At 40.4% G+C, this 25,765-nt stretch overlaps 1 protein-coding gene across 1 annotated transcript in view; it reads left to right on the top strand.

Moving 5' to 3' along the window:
* LIX1 (limb and CNS expressed 1) overlaps window positions 1–22,481 on the top strand; it is a 50,974-nt gene extending 28,493 nt beyond the window's left edge. The window contains exons 3-6 of the mRNA XM_526965.7: window positions 6,841–6,981; window positions 9,055–9,150; window positions 17,429–17,506; window positions 19,326–22,481. Of these exons, the coding sequence (XP_526965.5) occupies window positions 6,841–6,981; window positions 9,055–9,150; window positions 17,429–17,506; window positions 19,326–19,613 (603 nt within the window). The 3' untranslated portion in view covers window positions 19,614–22,481. The remainder of the gene's footprint in view (window positions 1–6,840; window positions 6,982–9,054; window positions 9,151–17,428; window positions 17,507–19,325) is intronic.
* Window positions 22,482–25,765: the final 3,284 nt, after the last annotated feature.

Below are 25,765 nucleotides of genomic sequence, written 5' to 3'. Positions count from 1 at the left end.
AGGTCTCGCTACATTGTCCAGGTTGGTCTCAAACTCCTAAGCTCAAGAGATCTTCCAGCCTCAGCCTCCCAAAGTGCTGGGTTTACAGATATGAGCTACCATGCCCGGCCAGAGAAGTTTAATTTAAATGACTTTTGCTCTTGAAGAGTTATCAATACTTCTTGGAATGTTGAGCAACCTTGTGTGGTAGAATTCCAAAATCTCTTGGCCCCGTACTTCATCAACAGAGTACTTAAGGTTAGAATGAGATGCTTCCTACAAGGTAACATCTGATCTCTGGCCTAGTCGCAGTTGGCCTTTCTCCATTTTCCTTCTCCCTATAGTCCAGGAAAGCATCCAAAGGAGAACAACAGGAGGGAGGAGGATATTCAGATAATGTCAGCATATTCCTGTCCTCAGTGAGTACCATTTATCCCCACAGTGTACTGTATCTTGCTTGGCCTTTTGTTGTAAATGAAGTCAAGTTTGTCATGGGAGGAGATATCCTTGTAGTCTTATATCAAAATGACCCATAAAAGTGCAAAGTTGAAGCTTTGTCTAAAATACTGTACTGATTTAGAGAGTGCTATGTGACCTTAGGCAAATTATATATCCTCTTTATTCCAAAGTGGGTGGCCATTTCTGTGAAGAGCAAAATAGCAAAGTGGTTAAAAATCTGGACTCCCAAGTCAGACAGACCAGAGAACAAAACAAATCTTGTTTTGTTCACATCTTAAGGTGCATGACCTTGGGATGTATAACCTCTTAAGGCCTCTATTTCCTCACCTGCAAAATAACGATAATAACAAAACCAACTTTATAGGATTGTTGTGGTAACAAAATGTGATAATAAACATAAAGTGCTCAGCATAGTACCAAGCACATAGTGCCAGCAATGTGGATTATTTCATTGAGACTTCTTAATTACCTGTGGTGAGCAAAGCCTTTGTATTAGTTACCTATTGCTGCATAAGAAATAGCCTGAAAACTTACAAACATTTATTGTCTCGCACAGTTTCCGAGGATCAGGGATCTGGAAGTAGCTTAGCTGAGTGGTTTTGGCTCAAGGTCTTCTGGAAGGAGGTTGCTTTTGGTAAGCTGTCAGCTGGAGGTGCAGTCATTTGAAGGCTTGATCAGGGCTGGAGGATCAGCTTCCCATCTCACTCAGATGGCTGCTGGCAGAAGGCTTTAGTTATCTGCCATGTATGCCTTTCCTTGGGACTGCTCATAACATGGCAGTGACTTTCCCCAAGCCGGTGACTTTTCCTCTTGGTTCCACTTCTCTTCTCTTATAAAGAGATGGCAAGTGAGACCAAGACGGAAGCCATAGTGTCTTTTATAACCTAATATGGGAAGGGATTTGCCATCACTTCTACCATATTCTATTGGTTACACAAACGAACTCTGGTGCAGTGCAGGGGAGGACTACACAAGGGTGTGAATGCCACGGGGCAGGGGTCACTGGGGAATCTTACAAACTGGCTACCACTGCCTTTGAATAGCTTTCCTGAGCAATGCCACAGTCACTCTTTTTTTTTTTTTTTTTTTTTTTTACTTTAATTTTAGATCAGAGCCAGGAGGCTTTGGAATGATTATAGTGGTTTATAATCTACCAGCAAATGAAAGGCATCTGAACATCAAAATAAATGTCTGAATGAGGTCTGCTGGCCACTCGGAAAGCATGTGGCTCCACATGCCTGAGAAATTCACAGCTGACTTCAGTAAAGTCTTGACTTAAATATCCCAGCTCTGCACTTTCACAAAGTGCAAAGGACAGAAGTTGTCCTTCTATATTAACAAGTAAGAATGGTTAACAGAAAAGACACGGTTTACAAATCTATATTTATGATTAGGGCCTGGCTAAAAAATAGCAAGAATGAACTGTATAACCTGGGAAGTCTAACCCTAGCAGGAAGTTACTTTGAAATAACATCATACTTCACTCGCTCCCCAACCGATGTCTTTGACGACTGGTTTGGACACATCCATAAAATGTCCTGTCACTTACCATATTTTATTTTCTTACAGTGTTTCCCACTGTTTGATAGTAACTTTAACAGTGCCTGTTCTTACAGCAACATTCACATTCTGATTTACATTGCAACCAAGTAGATTGCCGTTTGGCTAAATTTCTTCCCCCAGTAAAGATTCTTATGGGCTGAGAGGTCCCATTAAAAGATCCCTAGAGAAAAATATGCAGCCCTTACTGGCTGAGATTTGTAGTTCTAGAATTTAGAAGAAAGCGGCTGGTTAACATTATAGACATTTTGAAGTACTTGTCTTTCAGAAATGCCAAGAACAATAGCAAGAAAAGCCCTTTGATGGCTCAGAATTTATTTTATGTACTTATTAATTGGAACACTTTCTCCCCCGTTTTAAGCAAAGATTCTGTACATTGAAATAATAAAATGAGCATGGACATGTGTCTGCTTTAAAATCTTGGTATTGGTTAGGTCTCTGTAGTCCTTTTTCACGCTTTCTGGGTAAAGGCTCTTTCTGTTCTCTCAGCTGGGCTGCACTTTGATCTCCGGAGCAGTGCCATTTGGTTGTAAACGTATATGGTGCTTTTGATCTAGTACTTAACTGGTCTTATTTAAAATAGATAGCTTCTTTTATCTAACTAGTGTTTACTAGGTCTCTCTCTCCATAAAAGATGGTTTAAATTGCTATTATTTAGATAGAAGTTGTTTCTGAAGAGTGCCTGGATCTGAATCTAATTCTCTAAATTCTAAAACTCCAACAGCTCTATGATAGATTTTGTAAAGCTAAATTCCTATTAAAATGAGCTGTTCCTACAGATGTCAGGTAATACTTGCAAAAACGTTGTTTGCTTTTTAATGGGGAACTGATTTTCCAAAGAATAATAAACATACCCTACGCTCAGGCAAAAATGGTCATCTCAAAGTGTCTGACTGCAATGACCAATTATCCATCTGAAATTCATTAATATATTTTTATATGACTAAGTTACACATACCATAGACGGTTTATTGAAATTGCGCTCATTTAAAAAAAATAAAAAGTATATATCTTTCATTCTTTTCTTTACGAGGATCTCTTGAACATTATGTCTAGTGCTTCAGTGACTTGTTTTTTAGTTTCCTAGGCTGTATTGTTGCTTATTCAGCAAACTAGGTCACAGGAGGCAGGAGACAACTAAGTCATAGGCTCTGCCTTTAGGGAGCTCACAGCCAGGAGATGGTGGGAGCAGAGCATTAGCAAACAGTTACACTGCAGTGTGGTCAGTGCCTCCCTTGGACAGTAGTCCTCCAAGCCTAGACTTGAGAGTGGTCAAGGAAAGCTTCCTAAAAGAGATGGCACTCAAGCTTCAGTGAAAGATCAGTGACTCAATGTCCTATAAATTTTCAGCCAAGCCCATAACACAAAGCCAATCTACCTTGTCAAACCCATTCTGGTTTCATACAAGTTGCCTAAAACTTAGAAGAGGTCTAAACCTTGAATGGCCTTGCTGTCTAAAGCTTCCCCCAAAGCCTTCTTGCGTGTCAACACCAAGAAAAAAAAAAAAAAAAAAACTACTTTCCACACTCATTTTGGAACTTTAGCTCCATTCTTCATTCAACGGCTACATAGAAAATCACTCTTTGGGCCCAGCACTGTGGCTTATGCCTGCAATTTCAGCACTTTGGGAGGCCAAGGCGGGCGGATCACCTGAGGTCGGGAGTTCGAGACCAGCCTGACCAACATGGAGAAACCCCATCTCTACTAAACACACAAAATCAGCCAGGCGTAGTGGCACATGCCTATAATCCCAGCTACTCGGGAGGCTGAGGCAGGAGACTTTCTTGAACCCAGGAGGTGTAGGTTGCAGTGAGCCAAGATCACGCCATTGCACTCCAGCCTGGGCAACAAGAGTGAAACTCCATCTCACAAAAAAAATTAAAAAAAATAAAATAAATAAATCACTCTTTATTGTAAGTTATAATATCTTCTTCTGCCTGCCCTTAATTGTTCTGCTTTGTTAGTCTCCTGGCAAATGTTGTTTGTTTGGTTGGTTTTTGTTATTTTTTAATTTGTGTTTGTTTTAATTCTCCTCAGTGTCATGTTCTTGCCATTTCAAAAGTCTTGTAATTATTTCATCAACACACTCACCATGTACAAGCATCTCCAAGTGCTGAGCCTGGCTTAGCCAGTGGAGGATGCTCAAGTAATATACAAAAACAGTATGGAGATTCCTTAAAGAACTAATAGTAGAACTACCATTTGATCCAGCAATTCCACTACTGGGAATTTACCCAAAGAAAAAAATGTCATTATATGAAAAAGACACGTGCACACTCATGTTTATAGCAGCACAATTTGCAATTGCAAAAATATGGAACCAACCTAAGTGCCTATCAACCAATGAGCGAATAAGGAAGATGGGGTACACCATGGAATACTACTTAGCCATATAAATGAACAAAATAATGTCTTTTGCAGCAACTTGGGTGGAGCTGGAGGCCATTATTCTAAGTGGAGTAACTCAGGAATGGAAAACCAAATATTGTGTTTTCACATATAAGTGGGAGCTAAGCTATGAGGATGCAAAGGCATAAGAATAATATAATGGACTTTGGGCACTTGGGGGAGAAGATGGGGAGGGGGGTGAGGGATAAAAGACTACATATTGGATACAGAGTATACTATTCTGGTGACAGGTGCACCAAATTCCCAGAAATCACCGCATTCCCAGAAATCACCGCATTCCCAGAAATCACCGCAAAAGAACTTATCCACATAACCTAAAAGCACCTGTATCCCAAAAACTATTGAAATAAAAAATAAAATAAAAAAAGAAATAAATATATGAGGGGGCCAGTGGCTCACACCTGTAATCCCAGCACTTTGGGAGGCCAAGGCAGGTGGATCGCTTGAGCCCAGGAGTTTGAGACCAGCCTGGGCAATATAGTGAGACCCTGTCTCTACAAAAAATACAAAAATTAGCCAGGTATGGTGCCAAGTGCCTGTAGACCCAGCTACTCAGGAGGCTGAGGTGGGAGGATCGCTTGGGCCCAAGAAGTGGAGGTTGCAGTGAGCTAAGATTGCACCACTGCACTCCAGCCTGGGTGACAGGAGAATCAGTCTTTAAAAACAAAAGTATATGAGGGCTCCTCCCAGGCCCGGAGGCTGGGAGAAGGGGTGGGCAAGAAGTTACCCATAGTCGAGGACACGGTCTTTACAATATATAGGCACTACTGTTCTAGAAGGTTTGAGGGAAAATCACAGACGACTTGGAACCTGGCTTCAGGGCACTCCAACTAGGTTTGTGGAGATGGGGAGGAGAGACAGTTCTCTAGAGGACACGAGAGCATAAGTCTGGAGCGTTCCCGGGACAGTGCAGAGATAGTCAACATAGGGCAGATAGGATGGAGGTGGGGATGTTGTGAAAGCAAATGAGAGGGATTTGGCTTTCTTCATTTGGTGGCACAGAACACTTGCTCTGTGAAACTGTAAAATGAAGTGTGGTATTTGCTATTTTTCCTTTTCTTTCCCATCAATCACCAAGAACTACTGATTCTGAGAATCATGCATTTTGGGTAGTAGGAGCCTTGGAGATCAGACAGCCTAGCCTCCCTATTTGTCCAATGAGAAGATTAGCTCCCAAAGTTCAGGTGGTCCAGGTTTCTAAGAAGCACAGTCAGGGGTGCCTGGCCACCCCCACTGACCAGGACCCAGGCCTGGACTTCTCTTGTTTCCTCCTAGGAGTCCAAGATCCTAGACACTTATCCCTGGGTTCACAGGAGCCTGTAGGAGAGAGGCCATCAACTCCTGGGCTCTCCAAAAGGTATGGGCTCCAGGGACAGTCCAGTACTTATGGGGCTTGTCCCTCTATCTGCAACCCCAGGAACGATGCCAAACCAGAACTTGAAAAATGGGAGTTGTTAGTTGTTCAGAGGCAGGGAGGACAGAAAAGAATCAGGATGCATCGACCAGATCCATATGAGCCACAGAAAGCCAGTCTAGCAGGATGGAGCACAATATTATATTTGAGAGGAGTGAATTTTTTTTATGAGTCACTAATCATAGGCTGCCTATGGCCCTAACTTCAAGAAGGTTTGAATGCAGTATGTCCCAGCAAAACCGCATGGATTGAGACCAAGGGAGAAATCCTAGTCCTCAAGAAAATCAGGGAACTGTTACTAGAAGGAAGGTGGGGGACAAATGTTGCAAATGCAAAAGCAATAGATATTGACAGCAGCACCCTTGTACTAACCTGGAGATAAAAATGGCTGGCTGGCCTGTTCTCATAAGTGCTACTGTGTGCCAGGTATTTCCAGTGCTTCATCTATATTAACCAATTGATCCTAACCTCAACCCTACTATTATTCCCATTTTATAGAGGAGGAAATTGAGGTGCAGAGAGACTAATGAACCTACTCAAGGTCTTATAGTTAGTAAATGCCAGAGCTGAAAGCAGTCTGACTCTAGAATTTGTGTTCTTAATTATTGTTACAAGTAGTTCCAGATTCCTTGCTTTTCTCCTTTCCTTACATTTTTTCTCTGAAATAGGGATTTGAGGAAGGCCCTGACAATGAATATAAATTATCTAGCACACAATAATAGCCATTATTAATTTATCATTACTCATTAATAGAGTATGCAAAGCTTCTGACATATAGTAGACATTCAATGACTATAAAATAAGACAATAAGTAATTGAAGATCAACCAAGACATTTGCACGAACTCTAGAGCTGAAGGAAAATCTGCGTGACCTTCAGGGAAATTAGCAATGTATATGAACAGAATAGATGCGGACAGTAAATGTGTAAATAGAAATGTCCACAGACCCATTGATGCAGGAGTGGAGTGGTGAAATGCTAAATTCTCAAATGACTCCTTTTCTCCTTCCCTTCTCAAGTGCTGCTTAAGTAGAGCCGAGGCCAGGCGGGATGCAGCTAAAGTGGCCCTGATCAACTCCCTCTTCAATGAGCTACCCTCTCGCAGGATCACCAAGGAATTCATTATGGAAAGTGTTCAGGAAGCAGTAGCCTCTACGAGCGTGAGTACCCACCATGGAGGGCAGGAGATGGCTGCACTGAGAATTCTGAAGCATTTGAATCTTGAGAGATGCTAACATGAGCAAATTCTTATTTTAAGAATTCTGTAGATTCAATTTTTACCCATTGAATTGTTAATTTTCAGAAAAAAGAATACTTAAATTGGAAATCATAATATCACACATCTCAATAATATTTTTTAATCTCTCTGGATCACAATTAATCATGTTTTAAATCAAGGTAGATCATTGGATCCACCTGGATATGTTTAAGTGAATGTTTACTTATTGAGGAGTGTTGATTCTTTTAGGGCCTGAGAACGCATACAGTGGAATACTGCTTTAATCTAGTGGAAAACGAGCTCCATTTTCCCCAAACTTGAAAGATCATGAAAATCATCTGAAGTGTTTACTGGAAGTGCGAATTCCCCAGCCAGTGTGGGGCCCTGCAATCTGCATTTTTAAGGAAACATGGACTGTTTAGATATGTGAAAAACCATATGCCCAATATGTGTTAGCTATTAGAATTACCATGGTTAATATCAATTACCTCTTCAGAGAGCATTGAAAATTTCTGTAATTAACACAATTAAATGCAAAGTGCTTTAAGAGCAAAACACCCTGTCTTAAAAATTAGATAGGATTTTTTTTTAAGCAATATAAGACAGGATATTTGTCCCATGAATGATTTGGAGCTCCCAACTCCCATCGCTTCCAAACTATAAGCCAAGAAAGAAGCCTTCGGTCCCCACCTGTGGCAAGTATCGCCCTGTGTGTGCTCAAGGGCAGGAACCTGGCATTACCAAAGGGATTAGCCACCTCTGGTTTGCCTTTAGCACGGATAAACCCCACCTGAGATTTCCTTCTGTTTCCCTTAACTAGGAAGGCTCTGTCATTCTGGCGAAGCTGATGATGATGAAGGAAACACTATCAGACTAGATGTGACCCTTTTCCCCTCATAAATCTTCTTATCACATAAAGGAGAGATAAGGAAGGAGCAGGAGAAGAAGAGTGATTGACTTGGCTGGGAGATGCCAGGGAGTTCTGTTCTATATCTGGTCTGAGGATGAAAGGAAGCCTTTATTTTCCAGCCCTGTAAATTTCAAGTGCTTTTGAGGAAGAGAGGTTAGGAAAATTATGCCTGATTTATATAAGTGTGAAATTTACTCAGGAGCAGGGAAGGGCCCTCAGTGTAAAAGTAATTTATCATTTTTTAAATGGAAATTTCTAAGGAAACAGAATATACATGGTTGCATGCTTCTAGATGGATTTCCTCTGGGATATTTAAAAAGCCAACATAAATATTTCAGCAGCAGTGTGTTAATGTTATTGCATTCAAAAGCTATAAATTTGCTGCTATCTGTGCTGGCACTTGTTTGTTCCATCTCACAAAGTCACCATTGCCCACCTTCCCAGGAATCTGTGTCCATAGGATACGGAAGGGCTGGCCCAAAAGCCATACCAGAGTTGTGTTAGCTTCTTAGCACCACTCCCCACACCCAAATGGAAAGGGAATTTCATTTCTACCCATCACCCACCCACCTCGTTTCCTAGAGATTAAGTGGTACAGGACTGAAAAAATATAAACCATGATCCATGTCTCCAGGCTAAACACCAGCATATTACGAAAAGTTCCTATTAAGAATCACGGCAGTAAAATCTGAATGGTCCATACAACTGACAAATTCTTTCCATGTCAATTATGTAATCTTGCCTGGTTATCACTGGAATCAGAGCAAAGTCAGTGTCTCAAGATTTCAATAACCAACGAAGGCAGTTTCGGAGCTCAGCCATGCAAATGTTAACACCACCACCACCAAAACCCTGTGCAATCATACAGAAATGTCTTCTTTTGGAAAATTATTCTATCAGCGAGTATATAACAGTTAGTATTCTATCAAACGCTCAATTCAAATTGATTACAAAACTCTCAAATCTACTGGAGACTTGGTTGTGAACATCTGTTCAGGTTAGACCAAAAATAGGCTTACTGTGTGGTCACAGAATTAATTTGTGACCATTCAAAGAAGAGGAGGAAAAATCAGTAATTTTTCTTTCTCTGCTTTCTTTCCCAAGGGCACCTTAGATGATGCAGATGATCCCAGCACCAGTGTTGGAGCCTATCACTACATGCTGGAGTCAAACATGGGGAAGACTATGCTGGAGTTTCAGGTACCTGCCTGCCTGCCACATATTTGTTTGATTATCCAATCCAGAAGCCTAAGAGAAATGCAACAGTTATCACTAACATCTCCTGACCCAATAATCTTTTGGTCTTAAGTGTTTTTGGTCATTTTAATCTAACCCTCCTGGAATCCAGCATGGAAGCCCCATCTCGGCCACATATCATAGGCCTAAACAAACACGCAATCAGGAAACAACCTTTGCTTTTATAAAAGAAAGTAAAACACAAATCTAAGAAATAAGTGATTCTGTAATGTTTCACCAGCTTTTCAGTGCAAAGCTCCCCACTAAACCAATGATAACAGTTTGACATGTTGGTTGTTACCATTTGCTTCTTAATTTTCAGAAGTCCTGTGACGTCTGAAAGTTCCTGCAGTGCACGTTAAACAATACCCTACTTGGGTCTGGTTTTCTATTAAACAAGTTCTGCCCCTTCCTATCATCAACGAAATCAAAACAATTAACAATCTGTAACTCTTTTTCATCCACTGCCGACAAATGATAACAAGAGTTGAGGAACTATATTACCTATTATTTCTAAAATATATTAGTAACAACAACAGTAATAACAGCTGACACTTACGGATGCTTACTTTGGCCCGTGCTTAGCATTTAACAAATAGTGTCATAATTTAACACTCACAATAACTGTATGAGGTGGATAATATCGTTATCCTCATGTTATCATTGAAGCTAGGGTTCAGGATCAGGCAGTCTGATCTCTGAGCTCACACATCTATTATCCTATATCAGGCTGGACAGATAGAATTTTAGTAGTGATTGGGCATGAAATGTGCTTCCCTTCAAAAAACTTAACTCCAGTGCAGTTGAACATCCATAAACATGCAATGCTGGTAGGAATCAGAATGCAATATAATAAAGAGACTTCACCTTAGAAATTGTTTTCTTAGGTTATATTCCAAGAAGCAATCAGAGGTATAAGGTTTTATGGGCAAAATGTTCCTCACGGTGTAATTTACAATGGTGAGCTGAGCCCTTCTGAAGCCACAACTTTCAAATACCTTCTTTGGTACCTTTCAAACTCCTTTCCTGACCCCAATGGCACAGCCACTTCTCAGATGGATATGTCCCCATGCACATTATTAAAAAATAAATATTATTTTATTAGCCTTCCGTATGATTGCGGCAAAAATGCTCTTTCTTCACCCATCCTAAATCTTAGTTTTTCTTTTTTTTTTTTTTTTCTTTTTTGAGACGGAGTCTAGCTCTGTCGCCCAGGCTGGAGTGCAGTGGCCTGATCTTGGCTCACTGCAAGCTCTGCCTCCCAGGTTCAAGCCATTCTCCTGCCTCAGCCTCCTGAGTAGCTGGGACTACAGGCGCCCACCACCATGCCCGGCTAATTTTTTGTATTTTTAGTAGAGACGGGATTTCACCGTGTTAGCCAGGATGGTCTCCATCTCCTGACCTCGTGATCTGCCCGCCTTGGCCTCCCAAAGTGCTAGGATTACAGGTGTGAGCCACCGCGCCCGGCCTTAGTCATCCAGTTTTATCCTTAAGTGGCCAAGGTCTTACTGACCTTTGACGTAGCCTGTCTTGGTTAGGAAGCAACAAAGTATCCTTTAAGCCTAGTGGGTGGGGCACATGTCAGCCCAGTGGCTCTGACCCAGACTCTGCAGTGGGCTGGCCAGTTTGAGCCTGGCTCTTTTCCTTACCTCAAAATCTACTTCCTCGTTTGTATGTAAATCAGAGAGAATAACAGTACCTTCCTCACAGTGCTATTGTGAGGATTAAATGGGATGATATGCATAGAGTCCAGAAGAGTGCATGGGGTATAATGAATGCTCAGTGAAGATGAACAACTATTATTAGATGTATTTCTGAAGGAATCTTTGCTTGAAATGCCAGAGGCTACTGGATGGATTCCGTTGACAACTCTGTCTAACCTAGCTCTATTTGAACCTACACAAAATGGTTCAGGGCCCCTATTGTAGGATAAAAGAGTCGATCTGTAAAAGGTCCTTTTTTTTTCATAACAATCTAAAACTGAACAGAGGAATAATACTTTTAAAAAGAGGTATTTTTTTCAAGAGAAAGAATATAAACTTTAAAAAATCATACAGACCTGTGTGTGAAGTCTGCTCTACCACTTGCCATCTGTGAGCTTGTCCATTCTGAGACTCAGTTTTCTCATCTATAAAATAGGAATAATAATGCCCATTTTGTAGAATTTTTGCGGGATTTAAGTAGTGTAACATTTATAAAGCATCTGGCATAATGCTTCCCCTAAGCAGGAATTTCATTTAATTCCTGTTCCCCCTCCAAATAATATTGTAGTTCTTTTATTATGGAATGAACATTGCCTGCCCCAGTACACAGTAGCTTGTATGGGATTTAGTGCTATTTTTGGAAAAATTAAGAATGATTTTGAATGTGATTGGTTTAGTCTGCCAAAGATGGGGGAAGGTGAGATTTAAAAAAAAAAAAAAGTCTTAAAATTCCTTCCAAGTACTATGAAAGGCTCTACTCAACCCTCTTTTAGTAATAGTTTAATTGCTTTGCATAGGCTATGTGTTTTCTGTGTGGTCTGTAGTAAGGTATTTAAATTTGTGAAATAATAATTTGAATCCTACTGTGGACATGCTTCATAAATTCTCCTAAAGGAGTCTGGATACAGGATGGAGACAGAGGAAGATGTGGCAGGGAAAATCCAAACTCCCTTCCCCAGTAGGGATACTGGCAACCCAGGAGGAGGGCCTATGGAGCGCATCCCTTTTCCTTCCACCAGCCCTAGCTTGCCTGCTGGGACCTGGCACATTCCTTAGTGGCCTCGGTTAAATGCTTCTGCTTGTGTCTACACATAATGGGAATTGCCCACAGACCTGGGCTGTTTCTGCAGCCAACACAGCAATTCAGTACCCCTGGTGGGTAATAGATGTGTGTTTGTATCTAGCTATGGATGACTCTACCATATAAAAACAAGCTGGTGTCTCCAGACTGCCCTCGGGCTTTCGGGGCGGGGTGGGGGGGCGTCCTGCAGCCAGCACTCAGAGGAAACATGATAGGCCTCTGCTTACCTTCACTTCGTGGGAGGGAAGCCTGGATGCCTGTTTCGAGGTAGCTTTGCCACAGAGAAAATTGCCTGCTGTTTGCGGGGAAGGTTGGGAGCAGCACTAGTCACTGGGTCTTGTCAGGGTCAGATTCTAGGCAGACTTTGACTGAAGCTGGTTAATATATTTATTCTGAAGCCTAATGCAATCCAAGGAAGAGTTGTTTATTTACATCTTTGCTAAATTTTCCAGGTCGCCTTTTAAAACTTCATCCCATAAACAAATTTCCTCTTAAATCCATTCTCTTGGGTGGGGAGATGGTGCCCACCTGTTTTTCAAGTTCTCCATTTACAGTGTTTGTTTTTCTTATTTCTGATGAATCACAGAGCCAAACCCGTCTCCTAGAAAGAGTTCCAAAGAGAAGCAGTGAGCATTTTCTCTCCACAAGTAGCTGAAAAGCCCAACATTGTTTCTAACAGAGGCAACCCCAGGAAAGGCTGTGAGGACAGAGCCCCGTTGTCTGTTTAAATGAAATGAATGACAAAATAAACCAGGAAAGCTGTAGAGTGAGAGCTGCAACTGAAATTTTCCCCGAAGAGGAAAGAAAACACACAGCTTGATTCTTTGTTCTATATTAAATTTACTCTGCTGGTCAGGACCAGCTAGATAATTTGCCAGGCCCAGTGCAAAATGAAAATCCAGGGGCCCTTGTTCAAAAATTACCAAGAATTTCAAGACAGCAGAGCACTAAACAAAGCAGGGGCCCTGTACAGCTGCACAGACCTCATGCCCGTGAAGCTGGGCTTGCCCCTGAGACAGAGCTACAAGAAGGGGACAGACAAGGGCTAGGCAAGTGATGCATTTCTCTTGGGTACAAAATTGAAAGGGATGCTTAAAAACTTCATAATCAAGATAAATAATATTATAATGCATTATTTTTTAAACTCAAAATTCATGCAAAAAATTCACGATAAACAAAATATCAGAATTATAAATAAAAGACCATGAACATGTATAATTGGCCCCACTCACTTTAAACCTTGCCTCACCTGCCTCACCTCATGAGGCTAACTTGTTTTTCTGTTGGTGCAGCTGGGCCCCTCAGGCTTCCAGATTACCCCACAAACAAAACACCACACCCCAAAAGACTTCCGTGAGGACTATGACAGACCCTCACAGGAAAAGACAACACTAATTTCCTTTATTTAAAAAAAAATTATATATATATATATATATATATTTTTTTTTTTTTTTTTTTCTGAGACAGAGGTCTTACTATTTCGCCCAGGGTGGGCACAAACTCATGATCTTCCTGCCTCAGCCTCCCAAGTAGCTGGGACATTCCACAGCACCTGACTACACTAACTTCCTTTAGAGTAACAGAGCTTCTCCAGGTAGAATATGAGCCAGCGAACACCAGGCAGCAAAGAATCATGGGGAAACTAGTAAGCAGAACTCCACAGCAGACCTCTCCTTCCCACTCTGCAATCATGCAAGGATTTCCAATGGAATCAGTCAGAGGCATGCAAAGATTTCCTGGAGTTGAGCCAAGAGCTAATAGTTTTGGGAAAATGTGAAGAGAGTGAATTTGGTCTTATGAGGGGAAATAAAGAAGTGAGACAAAAAATATGTGAAAATATTTAAATATACTTTATATAATGATGGCAAGATGAATATCTCTACAGAGGACAAAAACTAGATGAGGATATAATGTAAGAAGTTGGAAAGGAGGTCATCTTCCCTAGGGAATGTTAAGAACAAAAGCAACACTGAGGAAGTGGCAGTTGTGTTACTGGAGAGAAAAAAAAAAGCTGCTTCGTGATGGGATAGAAATTTAGACAAACCAGAGGTGGTGAGGAGGTTGACCTTCATCCTGGAGACGAAAGCAGTTCAAGTCTCTTTGGGGACATTTTTGAAAGATGAAGGTTGTCAAGGGGCATGAGAAAGGGTTTTGGTTCTGTTCACAGAAGAGTTGTGAATTCTAAAGTCTTAGGAGATTTTCAGGGTGGAATGATAATCGCTTATGGGGCGGGGAGAGCAGTTAGTGTATAGATAAGAAAAAGAGCCCAGAAGACCCCAGAGGAAGAATAGTATGTTTCTAAGTCAACAGTTATCAGAGGATGGAATTAAGAGCCCTGTTAGCAATAGGCTGTTTCTCAAACTGGGCCACAAGGATGCAAGAACAATGCCAAGATAGATACCTATAGGAAGCCACAAAATAAATCCAGTATATGTGTCTGAGTTCTCAACTTTACATAAAGATTTAGGGTTGTGAGGGTCAAATGGAGGAGTGGAGTGATATTTATTTTCTTTTTTGTGATGGAGTCTCACTCACTTGCCGAGGCTGGAGTGTGGTATCGCGATCGCAGCTGACTGTACTCTCCGCCTCCCAGGTTCAAACAATTCTGCCTCAGCCTCCCGAGTAGCTGGGATTACAGGTACCCACCACCACACCTGGCTAATTTTTTTATTTTTAGTAGAAACAGGTTTTCACCATTTTGCCCAGGCTGGTCTCCATCTCCTGACCTCAAGTGATCCACCTGCCGCAGCCTCCCAAGTGCTGGGATTATAGGCACAAGCCACCACACCTGGCCAATATTTATTTTCTCTTTTCTAAAAATGGACATACACAATAGAATGCAAAATTTGAGTGGATTTTTATAAGACATAAAACCAAAAAATTTTTCTTATTTACAAATATTGGCCCTCCTGTTACATCATAGAGACTGGTTCCCAAATATTAAAACAACCTTCCTATTCATTTTTATGGCTTCAAAGTATTCGGTGAGTTGGTTTGTTAGTATGGTAGGAAGGGCAACACAAATTTGCCCTTCTCAGCCACTGGGGCTACTTTGATGGAAAGCCTGAGAAGAACAGCAGTGACAGCCAGACTGGACGAGATTTGGTTTCTCAAACAAAGCACTCCCACTTTTTCAAATTAGCATATTGACGTGATGAAGTGAAAGTCTGAACACGGGCAGGAAGATGTGGAGGAGAGGGGCCAGGAGGGGACAGCATCCCTGGGCACTGGACCGAGGACCCTGTGCAGACAGGGAGGTCTCCATCTGGGGGGCAGAAGGAGCAGCTCAGCTGGTATTCATGTGTGTTTTAATTAGCAGACACAAGTGGTTTTGCTTTTACTGAGGTGTCTGTGGGCTCTCAGAGTACTTACTGTGCAGTGAACTTAGACAGAATGCCAAACTGGATCTCTGACAGAAAAGAAGAAAAACATTTCATTCTAACGGCAATTTTAGACATGAGAGAAGTGCTATTTGCTCTTCTAATAATCTGATAGCTTTAAAATTTACCAAATAATTTTAAGATGCCTAAAACCTGACTGTGAGTCTCCTGATTTTCATAAGAGAACCTTTTCCCAAGCAAGCAGATGTAAAGACAGTTAATTGAAGTCAGCTTTTTTGTTTTGTTTTAAGAGATAAAATATTATGTTGCCCAGACTGGTCTCAAACTCTTGGGCTCAATCAATTCTCCTGCCTCAGCCTCCCAAGTTGCTAGAACTATAGGCACACACCACCGTGCCCAGCTAAAAGCTTTTTTGAATGGGCAGTAGGACATCTGTCTATGTTAAGTTTTCATAACTATTTTTTAAAACATGAAAGTTCCTTGATCGTATAGAGTTATTTTTCAATAATTTCAATAACCACAGGCTATTAATCCACAATAGATGTATCTCTGACCAAAAAAAACTATAACTGAAATGCAAATAATTTCAGTGGAAAACTTCTAATTGTAACCGCATTAGGAAAATGAAAATCTTCAGTAAACTTATACACCTTAGCTTGCCTTTGACACCACAAAAGGCAAGGAAATGATGGTGCTGATAGTCTGAATGCTGTGCTCAGCTGTGGCTCTTGGATTTGGAAACCATGGGTGAGTTTTAATGTCAATACAACCTTATTGTCTATATTTCAAGGCATTTTTCTTGACTGAATTTATAAATTTAGGAGTATTGAACAGTTCCTGTAGTTTGTTCATTATATGCTTTATATTGTCAAAAGACAAAATTACAATAAATTTAGTTTAACGATCTAGCTGACTTTTACTTGCAATTTTAGAATTGCGTAACACCTCCTTCTATAAAACAGAATGAGCGTTCCGATGAGCTGAGCAGAGGAAGTTGGCTTTAGGCAGAAAAGGGCTGAAGAAGGTAGAAACAGAGGACAAAAATGGATTGGTCATTTCATAGTTACTTCTCTTGTAAAGATTAAAGCAGAGGGGACTTCTTTATTATGCCGGCTAAAACTGGCTTGTTTGGGGATTTGGCTATTATCTCTCTCTTTGTCCTGATTTCTAGGAAGCTCAGATAAACAGCTTAGTTTCAGCACGGCAATCTAGAACTTCAGCATGAGTGACTCCATTTTGATTTGATCTATTAAGCCTAATGCAGTAGCTCCGTCCAAACTAATGGCGTCCTATAAATGCTATTTAACTATATTTGTATATTTATTTTTTGGCTTAAAATTTTTAGAGTTAAATGGTTTTAAGATATAACATAGTCACATGATTCAAAACTCAGTAAGTTTTGCAAAATAATGTCACAAGAAGGTCTCCCTCCTACTCCTGTCCCCCAGGCATTCCTCTGGCATTCCAGAGACAGCTAAAGTTACCAGATCCTTTTGTATCTTACTAGAACTCTTCTAGGCATTTACAAGCAAACATGTATATAGCGATCTTCTTAATCAAATAGTAGCACACATTACACACTGTTGTGTACCTTGTTTTATTTTAACACATCATAGAATTCTTTCTGTTTAAACTTATGGAACGTTCTCATCCTTTCTTTATGATAGCAAAGTGTTCAGTAGTAGGGATATATCATACTTTAGCCATTCCTCTAAAAGTGACCATTTAAGATGCTGTCAGTCTCGAGCAATTTTAAAAAATGATACAATGTAAAACCTTGCCTATACACTATTTCTCAGATGTCCTGGTATATTTAAATAACTTCTTGTGTGTAGAACTCTTCAGTGTATTATTTTTAATGCTGAAAGACATTTGTCAAGTATTTAGTCATTTCATTACACAAGTAATGTAATGTAATGCTATGGATATAGCAAAGGAGGAAGAGAAGAATGTTCCAGAAGCCCTGGGACCCTGGGCTTGGGAAAGTCCCAAAGTGTTGTGACAATATTGTGTATTCTGTTTCCTGATATATTTGGGAATTAGAGTTATGCCCTGCTCAGCTCTCACCAATGCACATTTCTGCTTTGGGACCAATGATAGGTGTTTGGGTTTTGTAGGAGCTGATGACCATTTTCCAACTATTGCACTGGAATGGAAGCCTAAAAGCCCTTCGTGAAACAAAGTGTTCCCGACAGGTAAGATTGTCTAATCAAGTCTAAGTCTGTGTTATATGAACTCAGCAGGTGGCTCATCATCTTCCTAGGAGATTTCCTTTATTCGGATTTTTCCAAATATAAATTTGGTACCTTATTTATTAAGAGCAGAGGACACACAAAGAAACATATAGAACAGCCCCATTGAGTCAGGGACTGACCAAATATACACACTAAAAAGAACGTGGGCACAGGACTGATTTAGATACCTGTACCGAATGCAAACCGAAAGGATCATAAAGGCAGACAGCTTCTAAAGAAAATCCTGGATCTACTCCATACACCTCCCCTGCCTCCTTGGAATGTGTGCCCTCTTGTACCTTCTGAGGCAGAAACTTGAAAATGCACTGCTTCTGAAACCTCGTCACTGGAGAGTGGCCAAGTTGGTGGTAGGAGAAGAGTATTTCCCATTCCTGCCAAAAGTCCCCAATAAACAACAGAAATGATTATAAAGTCTGACAAGCCGGCATTTGATCACTCCCATTTTTTTGGTTTAGAAGTTTCTTCTTTGTTTTTCAGAGACACGGTCTCACTATTTCTTTGTTATTTATGAGAAGCACCCTTCCCCCTTTTTTAATAGCTAATGTAAACCCCCTCCTGTGTATTTAATGGTTTTCACCTGTTGTTCTCCAAGATTTATCCTTCCTCTACCCACCGTTAGAATGTGAAAGATGGTAGTTTATTTCTGAGAATTTCCTAATAGGAATTTGTATGAGGAAGAAAGCCTCTGGGAGTCAGCAAGGTAAGGGTGGGTATAAGGAGCTTTCCATGCACTGCAGCCCCCTAGTTTTTAGTTGTTCTTTGCTTAGAAAGTCTAGGTTTCAGTTGTCAAAGATGGAAAAGAAATGAGTAGCTGACAATGGCTTTGGTTTTGTTTTTTTTCCTTTTCCTTTGATTTTACAAAAGGCCTTTGAAATATGCTGGTTGGGTTATAAACACTTTTCCATGATTGTTTTTAATTTGTTAAGGTCATAAATGCATACCATATGTTCTTGAAAATAAAAATAAGCAGTGCATTCACTCCACATGATCAACTCTACATATGATGTTATTATGTATTGACAAATTTTTCACACAAGAATTGACAGGCAGTAACTAATTTTTAATTGTTTGTAAAAGTAAAAGACAATGTACCATGAAGGAAGCATTATGATATCAATAATGGAGATTATTGATCTCATAATCTCAAAATAAATAAATAATATTGGAAAATCAATAATTCCATTATACATCTAAACTCCCTTCTGTATTTACTGTGGGACAGTTGGACCGTCTCCCTTGTGCTAATACCACAGTTGATTCTCCTGGTTTCTAAATGATACTCTGAGATGCCCTTAACTAAGAGCTTCCTGCTTTCTTCAGTGGATTTGACCAAACCCCATTCTGCCCAAGACCCTCTGTAGTGCTACTTCCCTCTCTTTATCTTTCCAAAGGAAATAATGCTGGGCAACAGGGTTCAATGAATAAATGAGGTCATATTCACACCAATTGTTGTAGGAATGTATTTTCAGTGAATGGCTTGTATTTCTAGAGATGGCAGAGCTATGTTTGGTGAACATTATTGAGTCATTCCTGGTGGTGTGTTTTGACTCAACCTGGAGTGGTGTGCTTTGCTAGGCCAACTTAGCCTTTCATTTCCTTTATAGAAGTAAACCAGTGGGTTTTGGTTTCAGTTTTTGAACATGAGAGAGATGGGGTTGTTGATAAAACCCTAATGGATGTGGGAAGCAGGGGGAGGCGTGTGGACGGGTGCCTTTGTTGCTTTTTATTGACACCCTGGACTTTGTTTCTTGGCCCCCAGGAAGTCATCTCCTACTATTCTCAGTATTCTCTAGATGAAAAGATGCGCAGCCACATGGCCCTGGACTGGATCATGAAGGAGCGGGAGTCACCAGGAATTGTCTCTCAAGAGCTACGAATGGCCCTGAGGCAGTTGGAGGAAGCCAGGAAAGCAGGACAAGAACTACGGTTTTACAAAGAAAAGAAAGAAATCTTGAGCTTAGCCCTGACTCAGATCTGCAGTGACCCTGACACTTCCTCACCCAGTGATGATCAGCTGAGCCTTACGGCCCTGTGTGGCTATCACTAGCAAGGCCAAGCCCCAGGTACCCTCAGTGATGGCAGAGGCCAGACTAACATTAGGAATCTCAGTGCAGAGGTCCTCAGAGGCTCTAGCATCTCTAGTACTACCTGAAGGCTCTCCTAACCCTCTCCACACATTCCATTTACAGAGTATGAGAGTTGTAGGACCCTTACAAGACCCAACAAGCCACTCGATGCATTTTTCTATCACATTCTCAATAGTTCCAGCTCAGGATGAAAGGATAGACACAAAATTGTTTGAAAAACATTTTCCAGGCCTGGCTCCAACCTAAAGCCTGACTGACATGTGCCTTGCTAGATTATATATATTGTTTCAAGAATAGTCCAATATAGCATTCCCCAAATGAACAGCAGCCAGAATTAGGTGAAGTAGCACGATAGCAGTTTTTAAAAATACTTAGGATTAATTAAATAATATGGATTGTTTTAAAAAATATCCAAGGATCAGAGTCTCTTTCTAAGCTTTGTAAGCTAAGCAATAGTTTATGTCCTACTAGATACACTGCAAACTACAGTGGGGATTTTATCTGGACATCCCACCATCAAAGATCTTGAAATAGTAATAGTATGAAAATACTAGATAAAATTAATGTTTAAAATGTTTTTGTAACAATAATTTTTAAAACCCACACTCTTCCATATACGGGGATAAATATCACCTAGAAAAGTAGCCTCACTCTTATTCCTCAAGAATTAATATCCAATTTTTATGAGTCTTGCAATCAATTTTGTTCATTTTTAATTTGCAAATAGATAACCTGAACTAATTTGTTCTTATTTTTTGCCACTGCAAACATATATCTACAGAGAGAAAAATTAATGGCATTTTAAAGGTTAAAACATTTTGAAAATTTATTAGCATGTAACAAAGAATGCTTGCATTTGATTAGTTTCACCAGCATTTGAGAGAAGGACCCTTTAGCTCTGTTTGTTGTTCAAGAACATAAGCAACCAGTAGCTCAAATGTAGTATCATTATTAAGTTTAAGTCACTGGAATCTTCTTTAAAGGAAGGATAAGACATTGCCATCTCTATTTAACTCATCCATATGGGTCAATCAACTGATTAGAAAATCAAAAAACAATAAAAACTTTTTTTTTTTTTTTTTTTTAGTAGAGACGGGATTTCATCATGTTGCCCAGGCTGGTCTTGAACTCCTGGGCTCAAGCCATCTGCCTGCCTCCACCTCCCAAAATGCTGAGATTACAGGTGTGAGCCACCATGCCTGGCCTAAACTAATTTTTAGATAGTTCCTGGTCACTCAAATTTAAGAATGTCAGCAATGTCAATTTTAAATGTTCATAGGTCTTTCCATATCTGTAACATGAAAATGATTATTCTGCATTTTATTCAGTAGTCCAAATTAAAGAAAATGTTTTTCTCAATTTAAAATAATTTCTTTTTCTTTTGTTTATGCAAGTGCATACATGCTTCACTGAAAGCAAAACCATTATAATTACATTAAAGTTTATAAAATATGATATTTTAACCTCATATCTAATAAGTATGTACAAAGGTAACCATCACTCCTTAAATCCACATGAAAACTACTGTAACTGATCACGTATTTTGGAATTAGACTTGATAATAAAAGATTATCATGTATCACATATCTCACACCAGGGGAACAATTAGCTACATAATTGTCATACCTTAATATCTTTTAAAGGTAACAGTAATTTTCAACACATTTTATTTTAAAATATTATTTTAACAAAAGTTACATTCCTCTCCACAATGAGGCTAAATGTCACCCAGGAAAGAACTTTATTCCCTTATATTCCTGAAAAGAAATCAGAATTAACATTTTTATGTTGAATAAATTTTAAAATTTAGGAAATGTTCTATTTAAAGTTAATTTCTTTCATAAAGCCATTACTCTTTACATTGTCATTTCCAAAAAGTCACAATTTCCCATGCTGGATGTGATTAAAGTTAGGCACACCTTTACTGCATTAGCAGCCTTTGACAATGACTTCCTCAAACTGACACCATCTTAATTAGATGCAGGGACAGGGATCAGATGGGACAGTATCAAATTTACTTTGTGCCCTACAAGTTAAAAACTGCACCCATTCTGTAAATTGAATATAGAGGTTCTCCCTTGGCCACTGTCAGGTTTTCCTGACTGGCCAAAACTGCCCATTCTTCCTAGAATGGTATGAAAGCTTCAGCAAAATAAATAAAAGTCAGAACCTTTGCTGGTCCCTTTAATGCTGATTTGATAGTAAATCAATTTCAGCTGAGACATAAGGGCTGTCAGTATATCATATAAACATCTTTAACTATAGCCTAGAGAAAAGAGGGTTGAAGAGCAAAGCAGATTTTTTTTTCCTTTTCTATATCTTGTTCTGAACAACACACTGTGATAAAGGGGACTAGAGTGGAAGATTCCCTATTTAAACACATGAAGCTCTGGGTCCTAGCCTTTTTTGGTTATAAGCCCTTTGAGAATCTGATAAAAGCTATGGATCATCTCCTAGGAAAATAGAACAAAACATACATATTCACATTACACAGTTCCAGAGTATGTGGACCCCCCAAAGTCCAGAGATTGCCCTAGGGGATCCTTAGATTCTTGTTTAGAACTGTTGATTTTGAACACAACATACACTGTCAAACTTTACATCAGGGATCCAACATAACTCAGACATAGCCCAGGTAGCCTGTTTCTAACACAACTGTCATAATCCTGAAATCCAAAATTGCACTGTGTTTGACATGAGATAGTTTAATTTCCACAAAATCCAAATTTACCATATTATTGTTTTTAAAAAAGCAGTTTAGAGCAAACTGTCACTAAACTTGGGTAAATGGGTCAGAAAGTACAGATTTAATAAAGTCGTACCTCTAATGTTCAGAATTTGGTTGTCTATTTGTTCAAAAGCTATAGCTCACTCCTATTTTTGCTATTAAATTTATTTACCTATTTCTAGAAAAGGAAAAGAATTAAACCATAGATATTCCTGAAATGCTATACCTATATCAACTATGAATCTGATCAGTTAAGTCTCAGGAAAAACAGAATCAAAAGCATAAAGGTTTAACACTTTTCTGTTTCTTTAGAGAAAGTTTTCAAAGCCAGAGGCATTGTTGCAGTTGATTTTATCTCTAGCCGAGATGCTTTAGAGAATTCTGAGTTTTATCATGCCACGCCTTTCTTTTTATCCAAAGGACGAAAGAAGCCGGACTAAGAATATTTTTATGCTATATTCGAAGGTAAACATTAGTTAAGATGTTATCTCATATATTGTTGATTTTTTTTTTGTTTTGACTTACAGAAATGCAAATATCAAGATTTATTCTATACTGTCCATCCTTAAAGGCTAACATTAAGATTGTTTTTAACCAAGGCTCTAGGAAAATGAAAATCCTTCTCCTTATAACAGTGGTTCTCAATTTTGGCTGCACATTAGAAATACCCAAGGAACTTTAAAAAACCCTAAATGTCCAGACTGTACCCAAACCAATGAAATCAGACTCTGGGAGTGGAGCACAGGCATCAGTATTTTCTAAAACTCCCCAGGCAGTTCTAGCACGCAGAAGGTTGATAACCACCGCTCTCTCCAGAAGTACTGGCTCAGAGGTCTATGCCTAACCAGTGGGAACTATTACTCCACTTGACCTTGGCCTCAAACTCAAATGTGGAGCTATTCTGAGCCGCATAGGAGCACATTTTTTTGCTTGGATAAGAGGTCTCTCCTGGAACCCAGGACTAAACCAGGGCAAGAACACACACATGTGCATACATGTACAAACACCCCTCATCTGAGCAGGAGAGCCAGATTCTGCCCCAGGGTCCAAGCTCTCTTTCTCAAATATAATAGATAACTATCTGCACCAGAATCATATAGGTTACTTGTTTAAAAATACAGCTTCCTAGGCTGCACCTTAGACCTTGCAACCAAATTCCAGGAGAGGGTCTGGATTATGTACCACTTCACCAGGTGTTTCTGATCACACTTCAGCTTGAGATCTTCTGGGATAAAGCTACCTAACACATCCTTTACTGGGCAGCAGAGCCCTGGCTTCTACAGAGAGAGCACAGAAAGGAATAAAGGAGTGTGTGAAAGGTTGCCTCTCCACCCCTCCTGGAAGCTAGGGAGAAGAAGGGGCAAAAAGATGTGTTGCATCTACCTCCCAAATGAGCAGCACGCGCTCTTTGATCACTTTGGCCCCAACATTTGGTATTACTTTTAATCCCTTTCCTAGAAACCATAAAAATATCTATCAGCTCATGGTTAAAGTCACTTTTTAAAATCTAACTAAGTCCCGGTAACACTTTCCTCCTTGGAGCAAGGTAGGTGGTGAAAAAGGCAAGCAGAAGCTTCTTTCGAGAGCTATTGATTCTCTAGTGTTGTTCGTTCCCAAGCAAAAGTCCCAGATTGCCACCTATTTATAGGCACTTCCCAATTCTATCCCCAACTGGGCTCCACAAGTCCATTTGTAAGTCAGTTAGTTCAACTGTGAGGATAATACATTTTTCTATAGGATCAAGGTCATAAATGGCGGTAAGTTTCCCAGACCAGCCTATACAGGCCATAAGGTGCCTAAAACATTGACTATGGGACATAATGCAGCTCTGGGTTGTGAGTGGGCAGAGGAAGGTACCACAAGGAGCAGCTGTGAGTCTAGGGCATCATATGGAAACACCTCCCTGGAGCGTAATTCTCAGTTTCAGACTGGCTCTCCAGACACTCCCTTTATTTTCTCTTTGTCCCCTCATAGATTCGCTTGCCAACGCCCCACCCATTCCCATGACCTATTGCCTTTTTTGATCATGGCTTCTTCTACTTTTGACTTGCTAAGGAACAGATGATTTTTTTTTTCCTGCGTTTCCTACAAAACTTTTGAAAGTGTCTGAGTTAGTACCACTAGAAACAGCAACATTCGGGTGACATGAAAATGGCAGCCACTAAGCCTCTTCTCAGAGCCTATTTTCACCAGGGCCTGCAGGGAAAGACAGGAGCACACAAGGCAAAACTGTGTGGGACAGGCCAGCCAAGGAGCCTGACCCAGTCACCCAGACCTCTAAGGTTCCTGCTTCTCTGTTGTTGGCTTCACGTGATGTTGCCCCATCCTGATCACAGCTAGCTACCCCATAGGCCAGCCAGTGATTCTGGGTAATCTGGCTCAAAACCACAAACTGGACCAATCAGTCTATCCTCTCAGGGATGTGAACTAAAAAACACAGAAGGAATTGGCCAGTTGGAGTTGGGAGCTGAAGTGGGAACAGTCTGTCCATGAGAGCTGTGGTCTCTGCAGGTGGAAGGGATGAAGAAGCAGGAACCATGAGTCAGCAAGGGAAGCTGATCAGTAGAAGGGGGAGAAGTTGCTTGGTGTAGAGAGCAGATGCAGAGAGAGGCAGAGACAGGAGATGATGAGGCCCAGGAGGGCATGATGATGATGAGGAATTCCTGGCCTATGTGCCCTGCAATAACCTTTCCTTGGTTGCAAGGATCACATACCTCGCAACCAGAGAAATCTCACTGTATTAGCCCATTTTCATGCTGCTGATAAAGACATAGCTGAAACTAGGCAATTTACAAAAGAAAGAGGTTTAATGGACTTACCGTTTCACGTGGCTGGAGAGGTCTCACAATCACGGTGGAAGGCAAGGAGGAACAAGTCACATTTTACATAGATGGTAGCAGGAAAAGAGAAAGAGCTTGTGCAGAGAAACTTCCATTTTTAAAACCGTCAGCTCTTGGGAGACTTATTCACTATCACAAGAACAGCAGGGGAAAGACCTGCCCCCATGATTCAATTATCTCCCACAGGGTCCCTCCCAGAACACAGGGGAATTATGGGAGCTACAAGATAAGAATTGGGTGGGGACACAGAGCCAAACCATATCATCCACCTTACTCATTTCAGAACAAAGCTGCATTTTATTATTCCAGTCTTTTCAACCTAAGAAAAGACCAAAAAAGCTGACACGAGGAGGACCTTCTTCAAGCAACAGAAATGCTGCTGAGAAAACTAGAGTTAGGACTGGTGCAGGGTTAACTTTCTCCTCACCTGCTGCCCCTTCACTCCAATGTTAAGTGTCACGCTGGTCAGGAGTTCTCCCCAGCTCTGAAATAAACACATGTATTGTGTGCTAACCATACTGTCCTTGCTCCATACATAGAAATT

Source organism: Pan troglodytes, chromosome 4 (genome assembly GCF_028858775.2).
Source record: "Pan troglodytes isolate AG18354 chromosome 4, NHGRI_mPanTro3-v2.0_pri, whole genome shotgun sequence".
NCBI classification, from domain to species: Eukaryota; Metazoa; Chordata; class Mammalia; order Primates; family Hominidae; genus Pan; species Pan troglodytes.
The sequence above is the reverse complement of the archived record's forward strand: the minus strand, read 5'-3'. Positions and strand labels throughout refer to the sequence as shown.